The 22,664-nt window shown below is 33.0% G+C and overlaps 1 protein-coding gene across 1 annotated transcript in view; it reads left to right on the forward strand.

Annotated features, from left to right (window-relative positions):
• The first annotated feature begins 3,387 nt into the window (after nt 1–3,387).
• The window catches only part of LOC100166135 (bicaudal D-related protein homolog), a 26,703-nt gene continuing 7,426 nt past the window's right edge, over nt 3,388–22,664 (forward strand). The window contains exons 1-4 of the mRNA XM_001942684.5: nt 3,388–4,500; nt 8,617–8,832; nt 11,927–12,124; nt 13,421–13,567. Of these exons, the coding sequence (XP_001942719.1) occupies nt 3,877–4,500; nt 8,617–8,832; nt 11,927–12,124; nt 13,421–13,567 (1,185 nt within the window). The 5' untranslated portion in view covers nt 3,388–3,876. The remainder of the gene's footprint in view (nt 4,501–8,616; nt 8,833–11,926; nt 12,125–13,420; nt 13,568–22,664) is intronic.

Consider the following 22,664-nt stretch of genomic DNA (forward strand, 5'->3'; position numbering starts at 1 on the left):
TAAACTACGTAGGTAGGTTATAAAATACAGTAATATGCCCAGATAATAAAAAGTATAGTTTTATGTCCATTGTTCACTGCTGTCTATATGTGTCGCATGAATTTCATTGTTATGGGTACCTAACTACCAATAATTTTACCAATTGTTGCTTTTATAAAACAAATATAGTAAATTATTATTGGATTATATAGGTGTTACGGTATTATGATGCTGCTAATAAATGATGATATATACGGTCTTATTGACATTAAACAACTTTTATCTTCTATAATAAAATAAACTATGAAATATAGTAGGTATACATATACCTACGTAAATACGAGTACCTATGTTAATCAGCCAGTGTTTATCACGTATTATAACACGTTGCTTGATGTTTTGCTAATCGTTTTATACTGTTTATTATCAATGTTGTTGAGTATAAATTATACAAACTGTACAATGTATACTTATTTGATCAGGAAATATAATACCGTTCAGAAGTGTATTATATCTTAAATTTTAGATATGTAATTTATTATAAGCCACGTATAGAATACCTGATAACAGAAAATTGTCGTGCAAAAAAATAATATTTTTTACTTTTACTTAGAGCATTGATATATACATGCACGTACGTCTATTTATATGCCTATGGTGATTTTACCAAATGGTGGGCCCCCTATATATAAGACACTAAAGTTTTGTAAAATCTTCGCCTGATCGGTGCCGACTGGCAATGCGCAATGCACACTTGCATTTTCAGCATTACATAGACAGTAATAATTATTAATAGGATTATATTTTAGGTAGGTGGGTACTTTATTTGACTATACTTATTACGGTTAATAAATACATGTTATCATCGTGTAACAGTTTTCTATAACATAACGTAGGTAGTTGATTTCTATAATATTATATGACTTAAATAATATATTTTAAATATTATATAAATGTAACACACGATATACTTACATTTTAATTATATACCTACTTCCCGCATACTTCATGTATGATTATTACCGCTATAATATTAAATGTAATAAAATAATTTAAAACATTTAAATATTCAACTATACTTAACGCATTATCAAATATTTACTTTGATAGTTAATGCGTGTGCACTGTGCACTGTGGCGTATTATGATTTTTCATATCTGGGGCATGATTTATATGCCAACCAGGCGTATGAGCTAAATAGTCCCCGCCAAAATAAATTATAATTTTGGCACTATATTTACTTTTTTCTATGAATCTTAATAATAATGAAATATTTTTCTGATTATAATAATAATTTATTTACATAATACATGCACTCTTCTGAATAATTAATTGTGATCTAATAGTTAATACTATATAATATGTTTTAATTTACGCCTGTTGCCAAATCCTTCATGTGGTTGTCTGTAGATTAAAATAAAGTTATTTTATATCATAATTTGTCAGTAGGTATTGGACCTAATTAAAATAGGTTTAACATATATGATACGTATGTCTTTTCAAAATGAAGTGTTAATCCATCCCATCACACTAACAACCATACATTTGTTAGAGTTTAATAAGATACTATTGTGGGTAATATTATAATCCAATACAATTTAAGATTTCTATGATTTCAATGTTTAAAATCAATGCTAAATTCTGGTTGTGGAAATTAGCGTTTCATCGCTATTTATTTTCCAGGAAAAACGGTTTTCCTTAATGGGGGCCCCTCAAAGAATATTCTTTTGATGAACCAACAAACACTAAACTGCTAGAATGCTATGTATATTATATTATAATTGATTCTGCAATCAGTAAGACTATAATAAATGTAAATCCAAAAACAACTTTTTTAGAGTTACGTAATCTTAGTAATTTAAAATGTCAATCTGCATAATAATATATAATATGCACAAGAATTTATATAGGCGTGGTTCAAATTCCCTCAAAATGATAGATGAAATCATTTTTTACTTAAATGTTATAACTTTTAACTTGTAATTCATATAATCTATAGATAATGATTTATAATCTGCCCCCCGCCCCCCACGAAATTTGTTCCGAGTTGTATATTTGCATTTAAATTACGTTTTAATTTTTATTCAAACGACTTGTAGATTGCGTGAATCTCGTTTGTACATATTATTACTATCATATAGGTACCTATATAATAATATTAATAATAATATATAATCAAACCAGATTTTTCAAAGTATACCAGCACAAAAAGTTTACTAAACATATACCATAAATTATAATATACCATATGGACTGCCCACTAGCTGCATTGCCACTGGTACGAAATATAATAACCGGTCGAGTTATACATCTAAATACGAAAAGAAAGATAATACCTAGCAATTATTAAGATAAATGATAATAATATTATTACAATAATAATTATAACTGTGAAGCATACCGTACACAGAGTAGGTAGGTACTTGTTATACTCACATTAGTCATAACATTGTGTAGGTATATATATACCTATTATGTACGCGCGGAGACACTACGGGAGCGGCAGCGGTCTTCGCGAATTAGTCATGTCGTTACATCCGTTAGGCGGTTTTGTTTCTCGGCGCAACGGTTCCGGGTTTTCGAAAACGACCGGTAGGCGGTAACTCGCCGCTTCGTTGACACTAATAACAATATTCGCTAAAAATCTCAACATAGTATACGCATAATATAATATTATGGCTTATACTTATTATATACTGTCACTGCAATAGGTATATATATATAGTATACGGTGTGCCTATATGCTCGCATACTCAATTAAATTTGCTTTATCTGTGTATATAACATTAAACATTTTACGACGGTTATGCGCAACCGTTAATGATGCATTTAGATTAACGGGCGTTAGATTGCAAGTCAACTCGGCAGAGTTAGATGCATATGAATTCCTTTTCAGGCTTATCAATTATATTTTGATAATATACGATTGATGTAGGTACTCGAATATCATAATTCATAACTCAAACGCGCATTTGCGATTGCATATATTATGCGTCTACCACCCAGTCACCTAAGTATGCAACAGTAATACAGTATTAAAATCGCGTAGGTGTGCGCATAATAGGTACCGTTACATATTTATATACCTATATGCGTGTACCAAATGAACGAACGCACGCGCTGCTGCTGCATGAGTATATTGTGTGCAGCTACATAGAAGGTATACTGCGCAACAATAACAAAACAACGCGTTATATAAATAACGATAATATGCGTATTGTATGCGTCGTACGGTACACGAGCGAAAAATAATAACAACAATAACGATGACGACGTAGGCGTCGTGCCGTTGTGTGTTATAATAATAATATAATAATGTACGTGTAGGTAAACTCGCAACGCTCGCCGCCGCTTGACGGGGAAGGGGTGAAGGTTGCGGCCGCCGAGCGGAGGCGACAGCGGCGGCCGCGGCTGTCATGGTTCGCCAAGCAGTGGTGACGGTGGCGCGTCGCCTTTGGAAGGAGAAGTCGAGGCCGAGGTTTCTTTCTCTCGCCGTGGCCCTCTACTCTCCGCCGCTGTCGTAGTATTCGCAGGCGTCACGCGCGGTCGGCGGCCACTTCGTTCATACCGACGGTACGCGCAGTGGCGGCAGATTGTCCGCAGATCCGTTTGTGCAGCGTTTTCGACGATCCTGCTGCAGATATAGATTCGTCGATCAGTATTCGATCTCAGCGAACTGACGTCGTTCGACCTCTGTGCGTAAGTAAACGAAAAGTGCATCGCAGTTGTGCAGATCTCTGCTCTTCGTCGTATTGTCTGCAGTCATCGTAACTCCGCGGCTAGACCGTCGCAGGGTCGCTTCACTGCTACAGATGGCTGCCGCACCACCAGCGACTCGCGTAAAAAACGATTTTGGTTGATATCGAACCCGACTCGCACCCGGTGACGACCATCGCGATGGCCGCAGCCGTGGCGGCCACCACTCCTCCGACAGCCGACAATCGGTGCGTCGGTGGCGGCGAATCGACGGCGGCGACTATTAGACATCAGACGGTCGTACCGCTGCCGTCAAGCGATATCCCGGCACTGACGTCTTCGGGACGACGGCGGCGACGGTTAGGCGGAAACGACCGGAATCCACAGGTGTCTCGGAGTTCGACCAGCAGCTGCTCGTCGTCACCAGTATCGTCATCGGACGACGATGAGGACGACGACGACGGTGGCCATGGTGGCATGGATGGTGTGGAAGCCAAGTTTGGTGGACGCGGTGTAGTCGGCGTACAGCCTCCGCCGGTGGCCGCCAAGCGGCTCAAGGACCTGCAGCAACAACTGGTCGACCTGGATGACTTGGAATTGCTAGATCGTCATCTGGCCGTCGAAAGCGAGCCCGGAAACCCACTGCGTGATTCGGCGTCAGACGGCGGAGCCGGCGGTACGACTGGCATGGTGGCCGAAGAGCTCAGGCAGAAGAACAAGGACCTGGTGCTGGCCGCTCGTCTCGGCAAGGCACTGTTGGCCAAAAACGATGAACTATCACTGATGAACGAGCGGCTGGCCGAGGAGTACGGCGACAAGTTGGAGGTACATGACAAAACGATTATATAACATTGTGACCAAATATTATAATTATTATTAGTCTACATGTACCTACATATGGTAAACGTTAAATTTAAAAAAAAACAACGTTAAACAACTTTTAAGACGTAAAAACGGTTTTAGATCCGCGGATAGTTGTTTATTTTTAATGGTAAATAAGATAACTCAAATTATTATGTCAGTAAGAAAGAGATAGTATTCGACATCCGTGGATTTAAATCCGTTTTAACCACAGTTTTAGAAGATCTTCTAAGACCGTGGTTTTAACCATGAACTACTACTACTAGTAGTTCATGGTTTTAACGTCACCACAATATGAACGTAGATTAATAATAATAATAATAATTTTTTTCTCGTGGCCCCGTCATCGTCCTTTTCCCTCTCCCGGAAGGAAATATTCTGTCTTTTAAATTATATAATTCCCATATGTCATCATTCTCTAAAATCTAATATCGACAGCTTATATTATATGAGCATGATATATAGGCTGGTACTCGCGTTGCTTGCCAATTTTATATAGAGACCCGTCGGACAAAACTTTTTTCGTGACTTATCACCTGGCCTATAGTTTTACCCATATGGAATCGCAACCAAAATACTTTTTGTTTTCACTACGCCACATTCGAAGTCGAGTCTCAAATTCGCGCGCGCGAGACCGACGATAACGACCGTCGACAGCAGCAGCAGAGCCCGCGGACGATGGCAGACACGCGCGCGTGAATAAAACGATTATACCGACCGGCTCCCGTATAAACGACTCCGTGGCCGTAGTGCCGTGTGCGGAACAATGTTCTTCGGCTCGGCGATTCGCTACAAGTACCTACAACGATTCCATCTACCGCGCTTATTATACCTGTACATTTTTATACGCGTATATATTTAAATCGTTTGGCAGCTGCTCGGCGGGTCGCGCGTATTGTTGCCGCCACTGCCGAGGCCGCCATTGTACGCCGCCGCCGACGTCGTCACGCTCTCACTCTTCCGACTCGGCGGCGCTATTGTCGTCGTCGGCTGCTGTTATATCTATAGCTGGCTAGGTACCTACCTGCAAATAGCCGCGAGTGAAAGCGCGTACTCGTAGCCTCCCCCGTTCCGCACCCCCACCGCCCTCGTGGCGCTACAGCTATTGCAGCATCCGTTTTCGTCCCATATAGATATAAGATATATAGGTACATAAGAAAAATAATATTACTGCAGACTCTTTGCAGGCCGAACATTACCGCGGTTGAGATCGCCGTTGGTATGCGTGTTCCAGGGTAATACGCGTATTATGGATATTGTATATGTTTACATTGTTTTATTTGTATAATATTGTGTGTCCACGAAAATGATTTAATTATACAGTGTGTCCTATACACTGTACAATTAAATTACCCCTGTTACTCAGTACCCAATTACCTATTTTTGAATTCTGTTTGCGGGACATGAAACTATAGACTACTCGATCATCAATATCCCGCAGACAGAGATTTAAATATGTATAGGGTACAGAGTAAAGTAGGTGTCTGAGTTATAGAGTGTACCCAGTTTTCGCGGACATACGGTATAATACTAAAGGTAGCTATTTTGCCAGATTTTGGCCGGGTTAAAATAATTGATCTGTCTTTTTATCGTTTTCCGGTTGATTCAGTTGAAATGTCTACATACTATTCAAACACGATAAATTACAACGATTGATTTTATGATTTTTCACTTTTTAATAATCCTGAACATATTTTTGATGCAAACACAAAAAAAATGGAGATAGATTTAACGAATTCTAACAATACGGCCGACGTAAATCCAATATCGTCAATATTGGCATTTGTGTTTATGTTTACATAAAAAATATGTCCATAGTTAAGAAAGAAAACCATAAAAGTAATCATTATAATATTGTGTTTACATTTGTATTGGGCTTTAAGATTTGTTTACTTTTGAATATATTTGTTAACATTTTCATATTTCTATTAATTATAATATCTATAGTAATATAATCTGTAACTATAATGGTACCCATTTAAATAAAAACAAATAAAACATTTGATTTTCGTGAGGCAAAACTAAATGCATGTGTTAGCCATCCTGTAGTCGCCTATGTGGGGGCTTAATAAAAAAAGCTATAAACACTCTCCGCGAGTCTCGGGGAATCTATATTGATATACCTAATTTTTATTAAAAACGGTCCAGTGGTTTTTGAGTAAAAATATAGAGGACAAACAAAGAAACATTAATTTATATATATATATTTGTCGGCTTGTCAATGCGAATCGCGAAAAAAATCATAATCAAACAATTCACGAGATTTCGCATAGATAATATATAGGCACTATCGCAACCCGCGCGAAACTCCCCCACTAGCCCCCCCCGCGGTATGCCGTAGTTGTGGACCAAGGTCTCGCAGCCAGAACGGCGCTCTGCGTTAAAAATAATGTACATCGTCTGTTGCAAGAGCCAGGCACACCGCGGTTGTGGTATATCTTATGATATCGTAGCATAGGTATATCGTGTATATAGGTATAGGCTGCGGTTTGAAACACTCTGGTCTGATGGGGAACGCGACCCGGACGGCGGCGAAAGGGTACATTCAAACACCGTGACGTAATCGACAACAAGCACGATATACGTACATTACCGTTTGGCGGCTATAAAATCATTAGTGGCGCACGTGTCCCTCGATAATATTATGGTCTCGCACGACTTTTCTCGTATTATAATTCAGTAATAATATAGGTACATATAATAATATATAAAATTCAGGCATTATATTTTTATATATACGACGGAGATCGTTTGCGGCGATGGCCGTAATACGCCGCACGCGTATACCTACCCTTTCCACGCGTGCAAAAATATTGGCGATTTGATTATGAGTTGGGTTTAGGGAATTAGTCATAATAATATCGGTTTTGCCCTCTGGTCGTTGGCCAACCTTCGCTGTGCGCAATATGTATATTGTATATGCATGGTCAGATTGCAGGTGTATTATAGCGGTCAGACATATAATAAATGTACGTATAATATATATGGCACTACACGGAGGCGTATATATCTGTAGCTCGGCCAAGGGAATGGCGAATTTAAATACATTTATCATATAATCCCACGTCCGATTGGCACTGACACGAAATGTTCAGTATATTTCCGACATTAATAATATTCATTTAAGTTGTATGAACGAAGCTTGTTGCAAATTAAAATAACGGGTCTGATGATAATGCGTGGATTTTTAAATTGTATATAAGTGATTCGAGTTTTTTTGGGTAGGAGTCTAGATATGTTGTATATATTATATAGGAGTTGTATTATTCGAAAGCTTTATGCACTACTATATCAATCATATAAAATTGGGTTAGTTTAATCTTTTAAAAAAAAAATTTGTCAGAAGTCCATGACGTGCTTGAACTTGCGAAAAATCGCAACAAATATAGGTGGGCAGGTAATTCGAAACACCATTTTTAATTGAATGGATTTGGGTTATTATCAGTTTATTCCAAAAAAATATTTCTACATTCTTGAAAACACCAATTGTTTGTACAAGAATCGTAAAGATGAGAATATTGAATTAATTTAAAAAAAAATCCAACCAATTTAAAAACGAAAGTTTTGTTATTAACTTTAAACCATTGAAATTTATAAATAAGTATATAATATAATAGGTATTAGTGTATTACGTATTATAGTCAACAACCAATAATGGTTTAAACTTTTAAACATATCTCGAGTACAACAATCAATCAATACCACCGAGTCTCGAGGGCTACAAGTATTAGGTTGGGCAAAATTGCAATATGAGACACTTGGTACTTATAGATAGTCGTGACTCATAAATCGTTTAATATATATTATTATAATTTCATGACTCATATTCAATCTGAGATTCAAATATTTTTTTCTCGAATATGATGATTTATGCAAATTAACGTGAACAACAATAATATTATATCCTCATTCCCTCATCAATCCTCATTTACATATTATTTTACTATTATTATATAGGTAGGTACCTACCATGAAACCATGACATATAGTGACATACCTATCTGTTATAATATATGTCAACAAGACGAGACGTGAATCAATTATTTATACTTTGTACCATTTTTATGATTGTTACAATAGGAAATCGAACAAGACCGCCACCGGTTACGCAGACAGTTGGCACAAGCCAGGGCCGAGTGCGAGCAACGGTGCCACGAGCTGCAGGCCGATCTCAGGGACCTGCAGGCGGTGCTCGACAGCCGGGAACGTCAGCTGCGCGAGGCGGATAAACAGAAACGAGCCGTGGTCCGAGAGCTCACGGACCAGAATGGCAGATTACAGTCGCACATCAGAGAGGTTCGTATTTAATGTGTTTATAATGTACATGGCGTAGAGTGTTATGTCGGTTATGATATTATAATCATGACGAGTTACATATTATTACGTAATATGTTACAGTGACCTGGATTTTGGTCACCTATTTTTGTTCCTATATAATATTATATAGATATATCATATATATATATATAATATGGGACTTTTCATATTTTAAGTTATCGCCCTTAACACGTGGAAAAACACTGTGGTTTATTCCATTTTATAGGCAGGCAAATATATTGGTGATTGGGATATTGTTATGCAACGTTCGTCACATAATATGTAGGACTAATGATTATATATACAAGGTGAAGCTTTAAAAGGCAATCACTAATCACTTATTTTCTCGAAAACCAACTAGTTTTAGGTATTTTAAGTTTAGTTGAGCGGAGTGGAGTGGCACAAGGATACGCAGCAAAATATTATAGTCCGCACTACATCACTCCTCTAAACAATACCTAATGTAGTTACTTATTACTAATTAATTGGTCATTCAAAATTCAATTTTTATATATTGAAAGTCTTACAAAAGTATTCTAATTCAGAAAATAAAAGTGTTGTCACTCAAAAGAAAATTAAAACACTTAAAAATGATAACGATAAAAATGTATAATACTCAGAAAAAATTTTGTTTTTTAATGACTCCAAATTACCTATCTAAATAAAAAGTTATTTATGAAATTAAAATTGTTTGAGAAAAATGATCTGCATATGTCCAGATAAGTCCCACGATCGAGTATCAAATAATTTAGTCTGTACTCTTAGATCGCGATTAATATGAACTAAATTAAAGAATGACGATTGACAAACGTACGTACAGGTTAAATTTCGTTTAATATTTTTAGATTCGAAGTCAATAACAATCTTCAAAATACAAACTTAATTTATGTATACATACATAATTGTTCGTATAAATTGAATTCATAATAATACATAATAATAATAATATAGTCATATAGACATAATTATAATACTATTCCACTAATCTACTTCCCAATACCTATTTAAGGGGCGAGGGGTTAATAGGGTGTATTATATCGACAAAAATGACTTCACGGGAATAATTCTCAAAACCTTGTAGAATTGTCAGATTTTGATAACTATTTTTTTATCAGAAAGAAAAAGACTTCTTACAGGTGGCATCAAACTCCTATTTTTATTTTATTTGAAATGATGGTATTATATAATTTATAATAAAACGCTTAAAATTGTATTATTTTTGGGGACATATTATAAAATTTGATATTAAAATATTGAAAAACGGAGTTTCATGCAGCCTGTAAAGTATAACCCTCTATTAGTTAAAAAAAATTATCAAATTTGGTTGATTTTACAGAACAGGATCATTATTCCCGTAGAGCGTATTTTTGTATACAAAATTACAATGGCAACGGGTGTCTTAATATAAAAATGTATGTTAACATTTTAATATAAAAAACCGATGTAAGTACCTATGTAATTATGAAAGTTTTAATAGATAATAATATAATTATACTTCAATATAGGTAGGTACCTACCTAGTATATAATATTAGATTCTGAGTGAAGCATATAAATATAAATATATTTGTTTCTACCATTTTCTACACGATGAAGGTATTTTCTAGATATTTGCACGCTTTTGGAATCATAAATATATACATAGACACTTTCAGTGTCAATAAAAATTGTTCACTAGGTCAACAACCTTGAAAATTGAATACAAGGTTCTCTATACGTAGTTATTATAGCTATTTTAAAATTTGTTAAAGCTGGAATAAAAAAAAGTTGAGGGTATTCTACAAATATTTTCACTCAAATTTAATGATTCCTAGAAAATGACGTTTGATAAAGAACTAACAAGAGAAAAATTCGTTTAGCCGGTATAGTTAGGTTTGACGGTGAGCAGTGCAGTACATTATCACAGTGACAACATTTTTATCCTACTGATTACATTATTGTAAAATCAACAGTATTCATGTTTATACTTATAAATAATTTTATCACTTTGATAATATTTTTATTGAATCAACAGTGCTAAATTATCAACTTTACAAATTGTACTGTCAATAAAATAACAGTTTATTTTTCAAAATATTATAATTAACAATACACCCTCATATCAGTAAAACTATTTTATTATCTTGTATAATAAACAAAAAATATTTTTAGTGAAAAAGTTTATTTAGTTAAGCATCGACTATAGTGTATTGTCAAAATTATCAATCTTATTACTTTAAGTACTCATCATACGATTTTCGTACTTTGTTGTAATTCAGAAATAATTTTCGTTTGGAATACTAGAATCTTTTTATGTACTTATATTATTATTATATTTTACTATACACAATGCCATTTTCAAAATATATAGGTTCATTTTATGCTGTACCTATTTATACCTACTAATAGTGAGTTAAAAAACTTAAATTATAATAATTAATATATTAATATGATAATAGACTGACAGACCGTTATCGCTCAGAATACAGTTTTTCACATACAATTATTTATCATTGAATTCAAATTGAACACATCTATTATAGTGACCTACTCAATGACGAGGTATATTTAACTCCTATTGTACAGCAGAGCGGTTACCTACTTTCCGTCTTTTTTCTTTGTTTTTATTATTATTTTGTATAATACAATAGTTTTTTTACTAATTGTAATGAAACAGTTATTATCAGCAAAAAGTAAATACTTACATAATTGATTATTTTAACTGAACAAAATACTATACCTACTAAAGTATGACTATAGACAATAAAAAATAAAACTATAAGTATTGAAATAAAATGCAAATACTATTAGGTAGTAGATATTTGGTATATACTTTTGTATACGAATGTACCTATACTTACTGAAAAAAAAAACTGCACTATAATAAGAACCTCCTGGGACCCGTAAATATTACAGGTCAACCGATCAACCCTGCCGTCATATTATGCATATAACGTACACATTACTATAAAATATAGTAATATATAACTATCAATAACCATCAATATAACTGCCATAACATTGTCCCTAGGCACATATACCTATAATTTGTATTATATATGACATAATATTAAATTACTTTTTGTGCGTTGCAGCTTTCTCAGGCAGAAGCAGAGCTTCGGCACAAGTGTCGTCTGCTGGAAGACGCGCAACAGCCACAACATGGCAGCGGAAAATGGACAGGGATCGGAGGAGTCGGATCGCCCGCGTCCATCACCAACGGCGGGTCCACCACCGATTATGGGTCGCTAACACCCGACGACTACCGAAGCCTGGACGTATTGCGTGATGAGGTAAATGCATAGGCTATTTTTGTCAGTCTTACACTGTTGTATTATATTATAATATAATGATATATTCGACAATCGATCGTATCGATTCGTCTGTTTGGCTCGCAGTCGGTTGTTGGCGATTAATCGATAAATCGGAATTTGGCCATTACACCAACGATCGACTGTCATTATTTATATTAAATACTTGGAAATTATAATACTTTATTTAACATTCATAGTTCATATACCAGATACCTACTAAGATAATCTATTTTTATAAAATTGTATGTTACACATCATGATCATCTTTTGTATCTAAATAATATAATTATTTATTTAACTGAAATATAATGTTGGGATTTTCTTTAAGTAAACTTTTTATCGGTTTTTTTTGTTATTAATAATAACAAAATCGATTAACCGAACAAAGTCCACCACCTAGTAAATATAAGCTTCACATTAGTGTTTTATTTGAGATTTGATATTTAAATAGATATGTAAATACCATAATTCTGATTTCTGAAGTAGGCTCAATAAACTATTTTTGGTATTAAAATAGTTATTTTATTATTTTTTCAATCGGCCATTATTATATACGTAGTAGATATCTACTTATCATTATGTTTAAAAGGATACTAAATCAATGTATGGAGAAAAAAGTGTTGTTAATAAAAGGGCTGTAAAGATTATACGATTTCATCTACCTGTTAAAATGTAGGTTAACACTTTCAAATAGGTATAAAAAAATGTTAGCGTTCATTATACAATTATTATTGTAATCTTTTCCACATGCACCTTCTTATTAGTGACGCATTTATTAAATAATTTCTAAAACTGTAGACTTATCTCGAAATTACTTATTATATAATCTAAATAATAATAATTGCAAAAATACTTTATGTACTTTTAAATAAAAAAAAAAAAATACAGTCGAAGACAAATAATTAAGTTAAAAAAATTATTGATTGGCTACAAGTTTACTTATAAGTTTTTATATTTATTGCCAGAAATTACTTCTCACAATCAAATAATCATATGGTGATTTAATTAAATCTACGGAAGTGTGAAACAATAATCATAAAATGATTAAATAATGAGAATTATGTCAGCTTTTTCAATATCTATAACAATAAATCCACGAGAAAAGATACTAATTATAGTTATTATACTTAAACTACCTATTGGTATCTAAGTATAAAACTTTAAAAATAAAATAAATCTCTTTTAAAAGTATTTCTAACTCTAACACTGTTGGACAGTGTTGACTGGGTGAACTTTATGTGTAGAATAAAACAAACGGGTGGTAACTATTTCTAGATCGATATGAAAGCTGCAGAGAAACAGCGGCTGCAGAAGAGGATGGCCGAATTGCGGTCCGACCGTGATCGATTGGCCGAACTTCTCGAACTCAAAGATCGCCAGTTGGCTGAGTGCCGGGCTGAGGCGAACCATTACGAGCACAGGGTAAGTTTGACGGATATTTTATTCTTACAGTGATATATTATTATATTCGCACATATACTTAATACTTCTATAGGCATTACTGTATTATTATTCTAATATGCACCTAAGCAAGGTTGTGAATTTAAACTTTAAAGTATTTCACATTTTTTATTTACTTCATTGAAATATTAAAGATTTAATCGAAATGTGTTTCACATAGCACTGTAAGAGTGTATTTTATATTTATATCTACCTATTTTATTCTGAGCGAAGCATAATGAGTATTGGTTTTACAATTATGTGTATTGTGTGTATTTTCTGGCAGAAATTTGAATCTAGTTGGTATTTTGGAAAAAGTAAAAACTCCCAGCACTTTTCAAAATAATAGATATAAATAATAAATAATAATTTTATTTTGTTGTAAATAAAAAATTAATAATCGTAGAGTCTTCAAATGTTCACAAGATGATCATTTACTAAAAATAATATAATATAGGTAATTTTCAAAATATTTTGACTCATTTTGTGCTATTTATAGACATTTTCAATTTTCTACTCTTTTAATTTGTTTTCTATTTGTTTATTTTTTATAATGTGAGTAAGAAAGCTTAAAAAATTAACACAAGGCTCCTTATAAAATATTCTTCATCAATTAAAAAATATTGAAAATACATTAATTTATTTTGAATGAATTTTGTTTTTATCAACACTAATAAAAAAAAAATTAAAATTAAAAAGAGTGAAAATAATACCATGTATAGAAAATACTAATATAACCATTAGGTGTAAATATCAACTATTTATAGTAGCAAGTATTCTATTTTGAATTATAACAAAATAAGAAAATCGTTTGATAAGAAATTATTATTTTTCGCATGAATATCCAATTTCATCAAATTTTTAACACCAGTAATAACATTTATGAAGAACCTTTTATTACAATTTTTTAATCTTAGGTAGGTACGAATATTAAAAACTAACTAAAAAATAATTCAAATATTTTTGCAATTTTGACAAATTTCATAAAAATTCAAACCAACTTTTAACGAATATAAAAAAAAATATTGTGATTTGTGACTAGCATGTGTTTTCAATAATTTTTAGTTGCTGTAAGCATATTTTGTAAGGAGTCTTGTGTTAAATTTTCAAGCTTTTTACTTGCATAAAAAATATATGCAATACATTAATTGAAAACAAACTAAAATAAAAATCGAAAATCGAAAATGTTTATAAATAGTACAAAATTATAGACAAAGTATGTTAAAAATTACATAGCTATATAATTTCTAGAAAAATGCTAATCTGGTGAAAATGTTAAGCCTCTATGGTTGTTAATTTTTTAAATTACAACAAAACAAAATTGATTTTATCGAAAGTAGGTTTTCAAAAAAAATGTCCTCATTACCTATCTATCGTATATGAGATTTATAAGAAACCTTGTAATACATTGTCAAGGTTATTGAAGTGAATATTTTTTTGACATTTATAGAGTAAAAAAATCAAATACATTAAATGTCTATAATTAGCTCAAAAAGATTATACAATTTATAGAATATGAAAATATAAGCATTTGGTAAAAATGTCAAGTAGGTAATTACTTTTGAGTTACACCAAAAATCAAAATACATTTTATTAAAAATTGGTTTTGCGTAAACTTTTCCCTGTTATTTTGAAAAGCACTTTTTCACTTTTGACCACCCGTCTGTTCATTCATTTAACTTTAATATTTAAACTAACAACACAATATTGAATCTACTGAACTTAAATTTGAAATATTGAGCATGAAACAAAGAAAACAAATTGAGCGTTGAATGAGATGACAGTTTGACTTAGTGGCATACCATATACATTTTAAAAACAATTCAAAAAAATATTATTTTATGAAATACCAAGTAAAAACATGTTAAGTTGCCATTCCTCTCAAGACTACATTTTGTTTTAGTTGAGTTAAAGTAATGATAAAGTTAGAGCTGCAGGTAGAGTTTTGATATCTTTGACGACAATATTTAATGTGATCAAAAGAAATTATCCAACTATTAGTTTTCAAAATGTGAACACGTTTTAAATTGAACTTAAAGCTCCACTTATTATCTATATATTTATATGGTTACGAACTTCTGTGATGAGAAAATCACAATAAAATTATTAATAAGATTTATTAATTATTTAGACCGATTTTAGCTATTGTGATTGGTTAAAGTTTTTTGATATCATTATATAGTAGGTACAATGCATTACTTATTCTATATACCTATCCTATTATATGGTTACATATTATATGCTCACATAATCAAAAACAGTCACGATACAATATATTACACCAGTCGCGTGCCTGTAAAATGTATATTATAACTAAATGCCGGAATTATCTTTTTTTTTTTTTAGTCTATGTAGTCAGACGGGGGTTCGAAATCTTAACAAATTATGAAACGTTTAAATGAATTGAAAAAGTTGTTTTTTGCGTGTTTTCAGAATATTTCGTATAATAAAAAATATTAGAGAATATATCAATTTCTTTTTTCATCATAGATTTTCGATATTTTGTGTTGCTATGTGGCAAAAGTGCCGTCCACTCTTTATTCTCTCGACTATAAGTTGGAGTTTTTTTTAAGCTGTGTTATTTTTTATTGCCTATAAACCTATTTATATTAGTATTTTGTTCTTTATTCTTTTGCATATAAAAGCATATTATTTACATATTTTATTATGATTTTTAAAGAATATTATCAACTTTTTAATTAACATTTTATTTTGGCTATTTTAAGAGAATATTATTCGGGCCTCTAAATGTATAATCTACCTGTAATATCATTTATGTTTTCCTATACAGTCAGCCATGTGGCCAAGCAGTTGGACGACGCGCTCTGTTCGGGTGGTGCAGGAGACTGGAGAGGACGAGGGGGAAAGTGCGCTTCTGCAACAGCGTCGGCGGCGCGACGGCGACGTCCCGGACGAACGGCTCCGGCGGTACCGAATCGCAGCCGATGTCGCTGTTGGCCGAACTGGAACAAGCCGAGGCGGCCAACACGCAAACGGCCGCTGGTTCTGCGCCGCCCATGGTCGACGTCGACCTGACGGAGCATCGGCCCAACGACCCCAACGACTTCGGGTCGGACGCCGAAAGGTTGGTCACCCGGCTGTGCGATGCGCTCGAGCGCCGGGCCGGTCATGCGGACGCGGTGTCGCCGGAGTTATCGGCCAGCACCAGGTACCGGCTGCTCAAGCTGATGGGCTGCGGCGGTGGAGACGGGAGCACGGCGGCCGGCGTCAAGTCCACAGGCCCCGTTGACCTGGCGGAACTGGTTCGCAACCGTGACGGTCGGGTTGCCGAGCTCACGTGTGAGGTACGTTCCAGTGCAGGTGGTGGTCGCCCTAGGCGTTTCCACTAGAATTGTAAAAAAGTCCGACCGGATAATTTGTTACGTTTTTGCTGGTTTCGACTGGTTATCGTAGTGATTTCTCCAAGTCCCCAAGTTTCCTTTATCCCCGAAAACAATATATAATAATATAACAGTGGACGATATTAGACAACTTGAATCATATAATTTAGATTTTCATGGCCATTGTACGACACTCCCCCGCATGTGGCAAAGCCAGTAATTGGGGTGTGTATTAAATTTTGTATTGGGGTGTTTTAGTTAAATATTTAAATATAGCATTCGAAGAGCTTGACACACTTTTCATTGTAATCATCAACCTTTATATCAATAAATAATAATATCAAGTATTAAATACTGACCACGTCATGACACATATTTTGTACAAATCTGAATCATAAACCTAGTACTTACGTATATTTTTTGCATAAATATGGCCGATATGGGATGTTTTAACACCCAAAACACTCCACTGCTTCCACGACCCACCGGAATGCAACACAATGATGAGGTCGGGCGTAACGTCCGTATAAGCAGGACTCGCTAAAATGCATAGTATAATATTGTGACAACAGGTTCTATTATAGAGAGGCTATGATATGCATTGGCGCAAATAGGTGGGGGCTTGGTGGGACTTAGTCCCCCCAGTTAAAAAGTCAATAATTAGTACTGAGCATATATAATTTTTAGAAAATATTATAGGAGGGCCTTTAGTCCCTCCAAAATAATTTGTCTATTTGCGCCCATGATGATATGTATCACAATAGATAAAAAAGGTGCACAACAACTAACAAAAAAGGTGCACAACAACTAACAAAAAAGGAACTTCCATATAAGAGACGGACCCCCGAAAAAGACTAGAATTTTTGGCATTCAAGGAAAATATGATTTATAAAACTTTCTTCGAGTTGATGAGTTCTGGTCTTCTAAATAAATCCCCCCCCCCCACCAAGATAAAGACTTGTAATGTGTGCCTCTCGTAATTGCTGTTGCGATAGAAGAACATTTCACAATATGTCGATTGCGTTTTTTAAGATAGACTTTCTAGAAAATGTTCTTATACTAATAACATCGTTTACTCTTTACAAGATAATATTACATAATATAATGATGGGATACATGCATGCCAAAAAACAATGTACTATTTCATAATCGAGTACTAAATACCTACGTTAAATAATAAATAATAACAAAATGTGAGTGTATTTAACATTATAAATTTAATTTTCATACACAATTATTATGATAGGTAATAAGTTATTATTATAGTTATTATTACTAATAACTATAATTATTATAGTTTCTAAAAATCATAGGATTTCAACAAATATTTCTCTATGTATATTATGATAGTCTTAAAAATTGATTGAATAAAAAGAAAAAAATTCAAACAGCTGTTTGCTATTGCATACTTGTAAAGCGTTTTTAGTCTTTATGCAAAAATTCAAAGTTCTTTTATATTATAAAAAATATAATTTATACTTTTCGTCATTGCTGTCTGTCTCTTCCTGTCCAATAGATCTATTATAAAAATGTATAAACTCATATAACCGAGGTTTTCCTATTTTATTGATTTTTCGTTTTTGTACATAAAGTTGTCCGTGAGAGACGCGGAGCTACAGGCAGCCCGCGAGGAACGTGATCTGGCTGTGCGGGACAAAATGGACGCGATGCGGATTCGGTGTGTCCGGTGCGGTGATGCGGGCAGCGGAGAGGCCGCCGACGCCACTTCCGGGTCCGGCACCGACGAGAAGGACACGTCGTTAATCCCGGAACTGCTGAGGAAAGCGTGGGAACAGCGGGATGGGGCCGTAAGGCGGAAAAACGCAGTGCAGGTGCAGCTAGCCCGGACCCGGGTGGACGTGCTACAAGCCAACGGTCAACTGATGGAGGCCATCGGGCAGAAGGTGGAACTCAGTCAACAGTTGGAACAGTGGCAGGTTCGTATTTCAGCAAACTATATGAATTGTTTATGTATATGTATATACAACTCCGGAATCGCACTGATCGTTTGATGACAAACTCAGTTGACATTTTCTCAGCCACACATACCTATCTACCGTTTCATTTGAACCGTCATGAAATCGTCTAATTTTAAAATTGTAGGTACCTATCACCTCGGTATATGTATGAAAATTGTAAGAAAGAAACACAGAAATACAGCATTTCTATACATCTTGGACTTTAGTACATTTTTAGGTTTTTAAATTTTTGTTAATGATTTCCTACATTTCTTATTTTATAATCGAAAGCGGAATACATTTCTAAACAACATTTTGCTACATAAAAAGTATAAATATTGAATATTTGAATAGATCATTGTTTATTTTCTTATTAATAATCATTACAATAGTTAAGGTTTTTAGCAGAGCCATAACAATAGGAGCCTGACTATTTAACATATTTCCATCCTTGTAGATTTATTTTAACCCATCCTTCCCGGCTGCCTCTCAACCACACACAAACACACATATGAAAAATGTATATAATATAATTTATTTTATTCTATTTTTAAATTAATAATATTAATAGGAAAACAATTAATTATATTGATATTTATTAACATAACATCAACAATTCACTTCAGCTACTATTGCACTTGATATACAAAAATTTACTATTTTATAAAACTAAATTACCTACAAATTACATTTAAATATTAAAAATAATAAAACATTTGAAAAAAAACTAAACATTTTTCGTATTTTTTTAAGTAAATATTTTTTATATTAATTGAACTCTACTTTAAATGATTGATATTTTTCTTATTAACGAATATAATAAACTAAAATAAGAAATTCTTAAAATTAAATTTAAGAAATAAATTTACATTTACAATAGGTATGCTAAATTATATTATTGAAAATAAAATTTCCCCGACTGATTGAATTTATGTTTGAATATTTACCCGACTTAAAGATTAAAATATAATATCACTGTCTAACCAGTTGTCCATATTACTCTACTGATAAATATCTAAACTTTGTGCCTTGTTAAATATAGCCGTAAGTATAAAATAAAATATATACTTGATGTAAAGATAATTTAGACAAATATTATTTCTTTTCGCTTAACTCCAAATAAGTTATAGTATCATGATTTTATTTAATATTTTTTTAATGTGCCAATAAATTAAATGTTTATACATTATTTAGATTCAAATTTGATCGATAAAACCAACAAATAGTAAACTTATTGTATACTACCTAGATATTTACATTCTTGCAAATAATTATTATTTAATAATATTTAAAATAATGCAAATTTAAATAATTTAAAAATACAATAAATTAAAACACATTATTGGTTACCAAGTATACCAACAGCTCTTTATATATAATATTATCAATCGAGCACTCAGCATAAAAATGTCATATTATTTTGTAAACACTGGTAAATTGTAATATGTAGGGGAGAGTGTTGTACCTTGGGACCATTTTTATTAAATGTCCCCTAACAGCTCTAATATTGTTAATATTTCACGTTAATGCATATTACATATTTAATAATATAATAAATCTATACATGAGTATTTTTTTGCCAAATCCTAAATCAACTGTCTTCTGAGAAAATTTTATTTTTAAAAAAATAAAAAATGGTCCAAGGTACAACGTGTAATGTACCTTGGAATTTACATTGAAATATACATAGAAATATAAAAAAAAATATTTAAAATATATTACTTAAAAAATTATAAATTACCTAACTAATTCAGTATATAGATCAAATACAACCACTTAATCTTAGGTAGATGATAAAAAATATTGTTCAATTTTTTAAACCTTAAAATTCATGATTTGGTCCAAGGTACATGCATACCAACAGTCTTGTAAAGATTACTTTTATTTTGTATTCGGAATACATATTCGAATAAATGAGAATTAAGGTATTCAGAATACGTATTCGAATAGTTCTTAAAAAATATATTCAGAATACATATTCGAATACTTTAAAAAGTATTCGAATACTATTAGAATACTTTTTTTCACAACTAGTTTCGTAGTTTTTGAATGGTTGGTAATTAACATTTATTAATTAATAATTAAAAATACATCGTAATCATAAGTTATTTATACATTTTGACCACATATGATACGGCCCATACGGGTCATACGGGATACAACACGCATTTGTGTTTATAAAAATATCATATCATGGGCCAATATTATATTTCGTTCAAAGAATAAAATGTTCATGATTTATAATATTATGTCTTGTCACAAATTTAAAACTATTTTTCTAGATTGGAAAAAAGTATTTTTTTTTAATGAATAAAAAATACAAATAAAAGTATTCAGAATACGTATTTGAATACTTTACAAGACTGCATACCAATTTGGAAAGAATGTAATTTTTTGGTCCTTAATACTAATTTTTTGTCTGAATTGACTACACCATTAAATTCTATTCGATATTTAACGTAAAATGGCACTAACCCTAAGAACTTCTACAACATTTATTATTTTGATAGGCTTATTTAAATTTTTTGTAACATATAGTAACAAAAGTTACCGTGTCATCTTTAAAAGTAGAATTTTTTTTTTTTTTTTAATAGTGCTACAATGTGGCATGAAGTTACCAAATGTAAATTTAAAGTATCTATAACTATAGAAATCTTTGTTTTGTCTATATAGTATATACTATATTTATATACGTTGATTAGTGCCTAAGTAAGGACATCTTTATTTTATTATGCAGATGAGTAATTATACATAATTACTTAATGACAATATCTATAAATATCAATCTTAATCTATGCACCTTTCAGATCTTATTAAAAATATATTTCAAGTTTCGTGAAAATTTGTCCAGTTGATTCAGAGGAGATACTATAAGATAGCAATTACAAATTGCGTCGAACTGGGGAATAGAAAGGCTACGCTTCGCACCACCCAATTTTACTAATATTACCTCGGACCAATAATATAATTATATGCGCATATGTCATATGAAAATCTATAAATTAATGATTTGTATGGTTTCAGATGGACATGCAAGCTCTGCTCGACGAGCAGATGCGCAGGAAGCTGCTTGCTCCACCGGTGCAATCTTCGGCCACCGGTACGGCCGAATTCGGTGGTGGAAATCAGCAAAAGTTTTCCAGCACCGGAGGGTTCCCTTCCATGTCGGCTTCGAGCTTGGGAAGTCTCGGATCGTCGGGTCTCATGAACTCGCTGCTGATGATCGCCGGCGGCGGAGGCAATGCAAACAGATGACGTGGCAAACGATATTGTTGATCTAAGAAACGGTCGTGGGCCATTCAATTATAGACAATAATATAACATTGTAATATATTGTGAATAATTATTGTGTAATGGATCAAGTTCGCATGTTAGTCATATCGCATCCAATCGACGTTTTAAACTGTCAAATAATTAGAAATTGGTTTCATTATTATTTTTTTTATTTTCGATATGGTTTGCGTTAGTCGTCGATTTACTTAAATATATCTTGTCGGTGAGATTTACGATTTTCCGTCAATCAACATCCTCTTCGCCTCGTCAATGCTTTTTATAGGTACTTACTAAACTAAGAATAGTGTTTATTTTTTATTTCCCTACAAATCCACTTCAAATTTCACACCAATTTCTAACTGTGAGATAATATGAAGTTCTCCAAAATCGTAAATATGTGATAGTCATTTTCTAAAATTATTTTGGTCTCTGTTCGTGTCATAGACCCTTTCCAGAACATTTATATAGTGATATGTACATAGTTTATCTGGCGGTTCGTTTCGGTTT

Source organism: Acyrthosiphon pisum, chromosome X (assembly GCF_005508785.2).
Source record: "Acyrthosiphon pisum isolate AL4f chromosome X, pea_aphid_22Mar2018_4r6ur, whole genome shotgun sequence".
Taxonomy (NCBI): Eukaryota; Metazoa; Arthropoda; class Insecta; order Hemiptera; family Aphididae; genus Acyrthosiphon; species Acyrthosiphon pisum.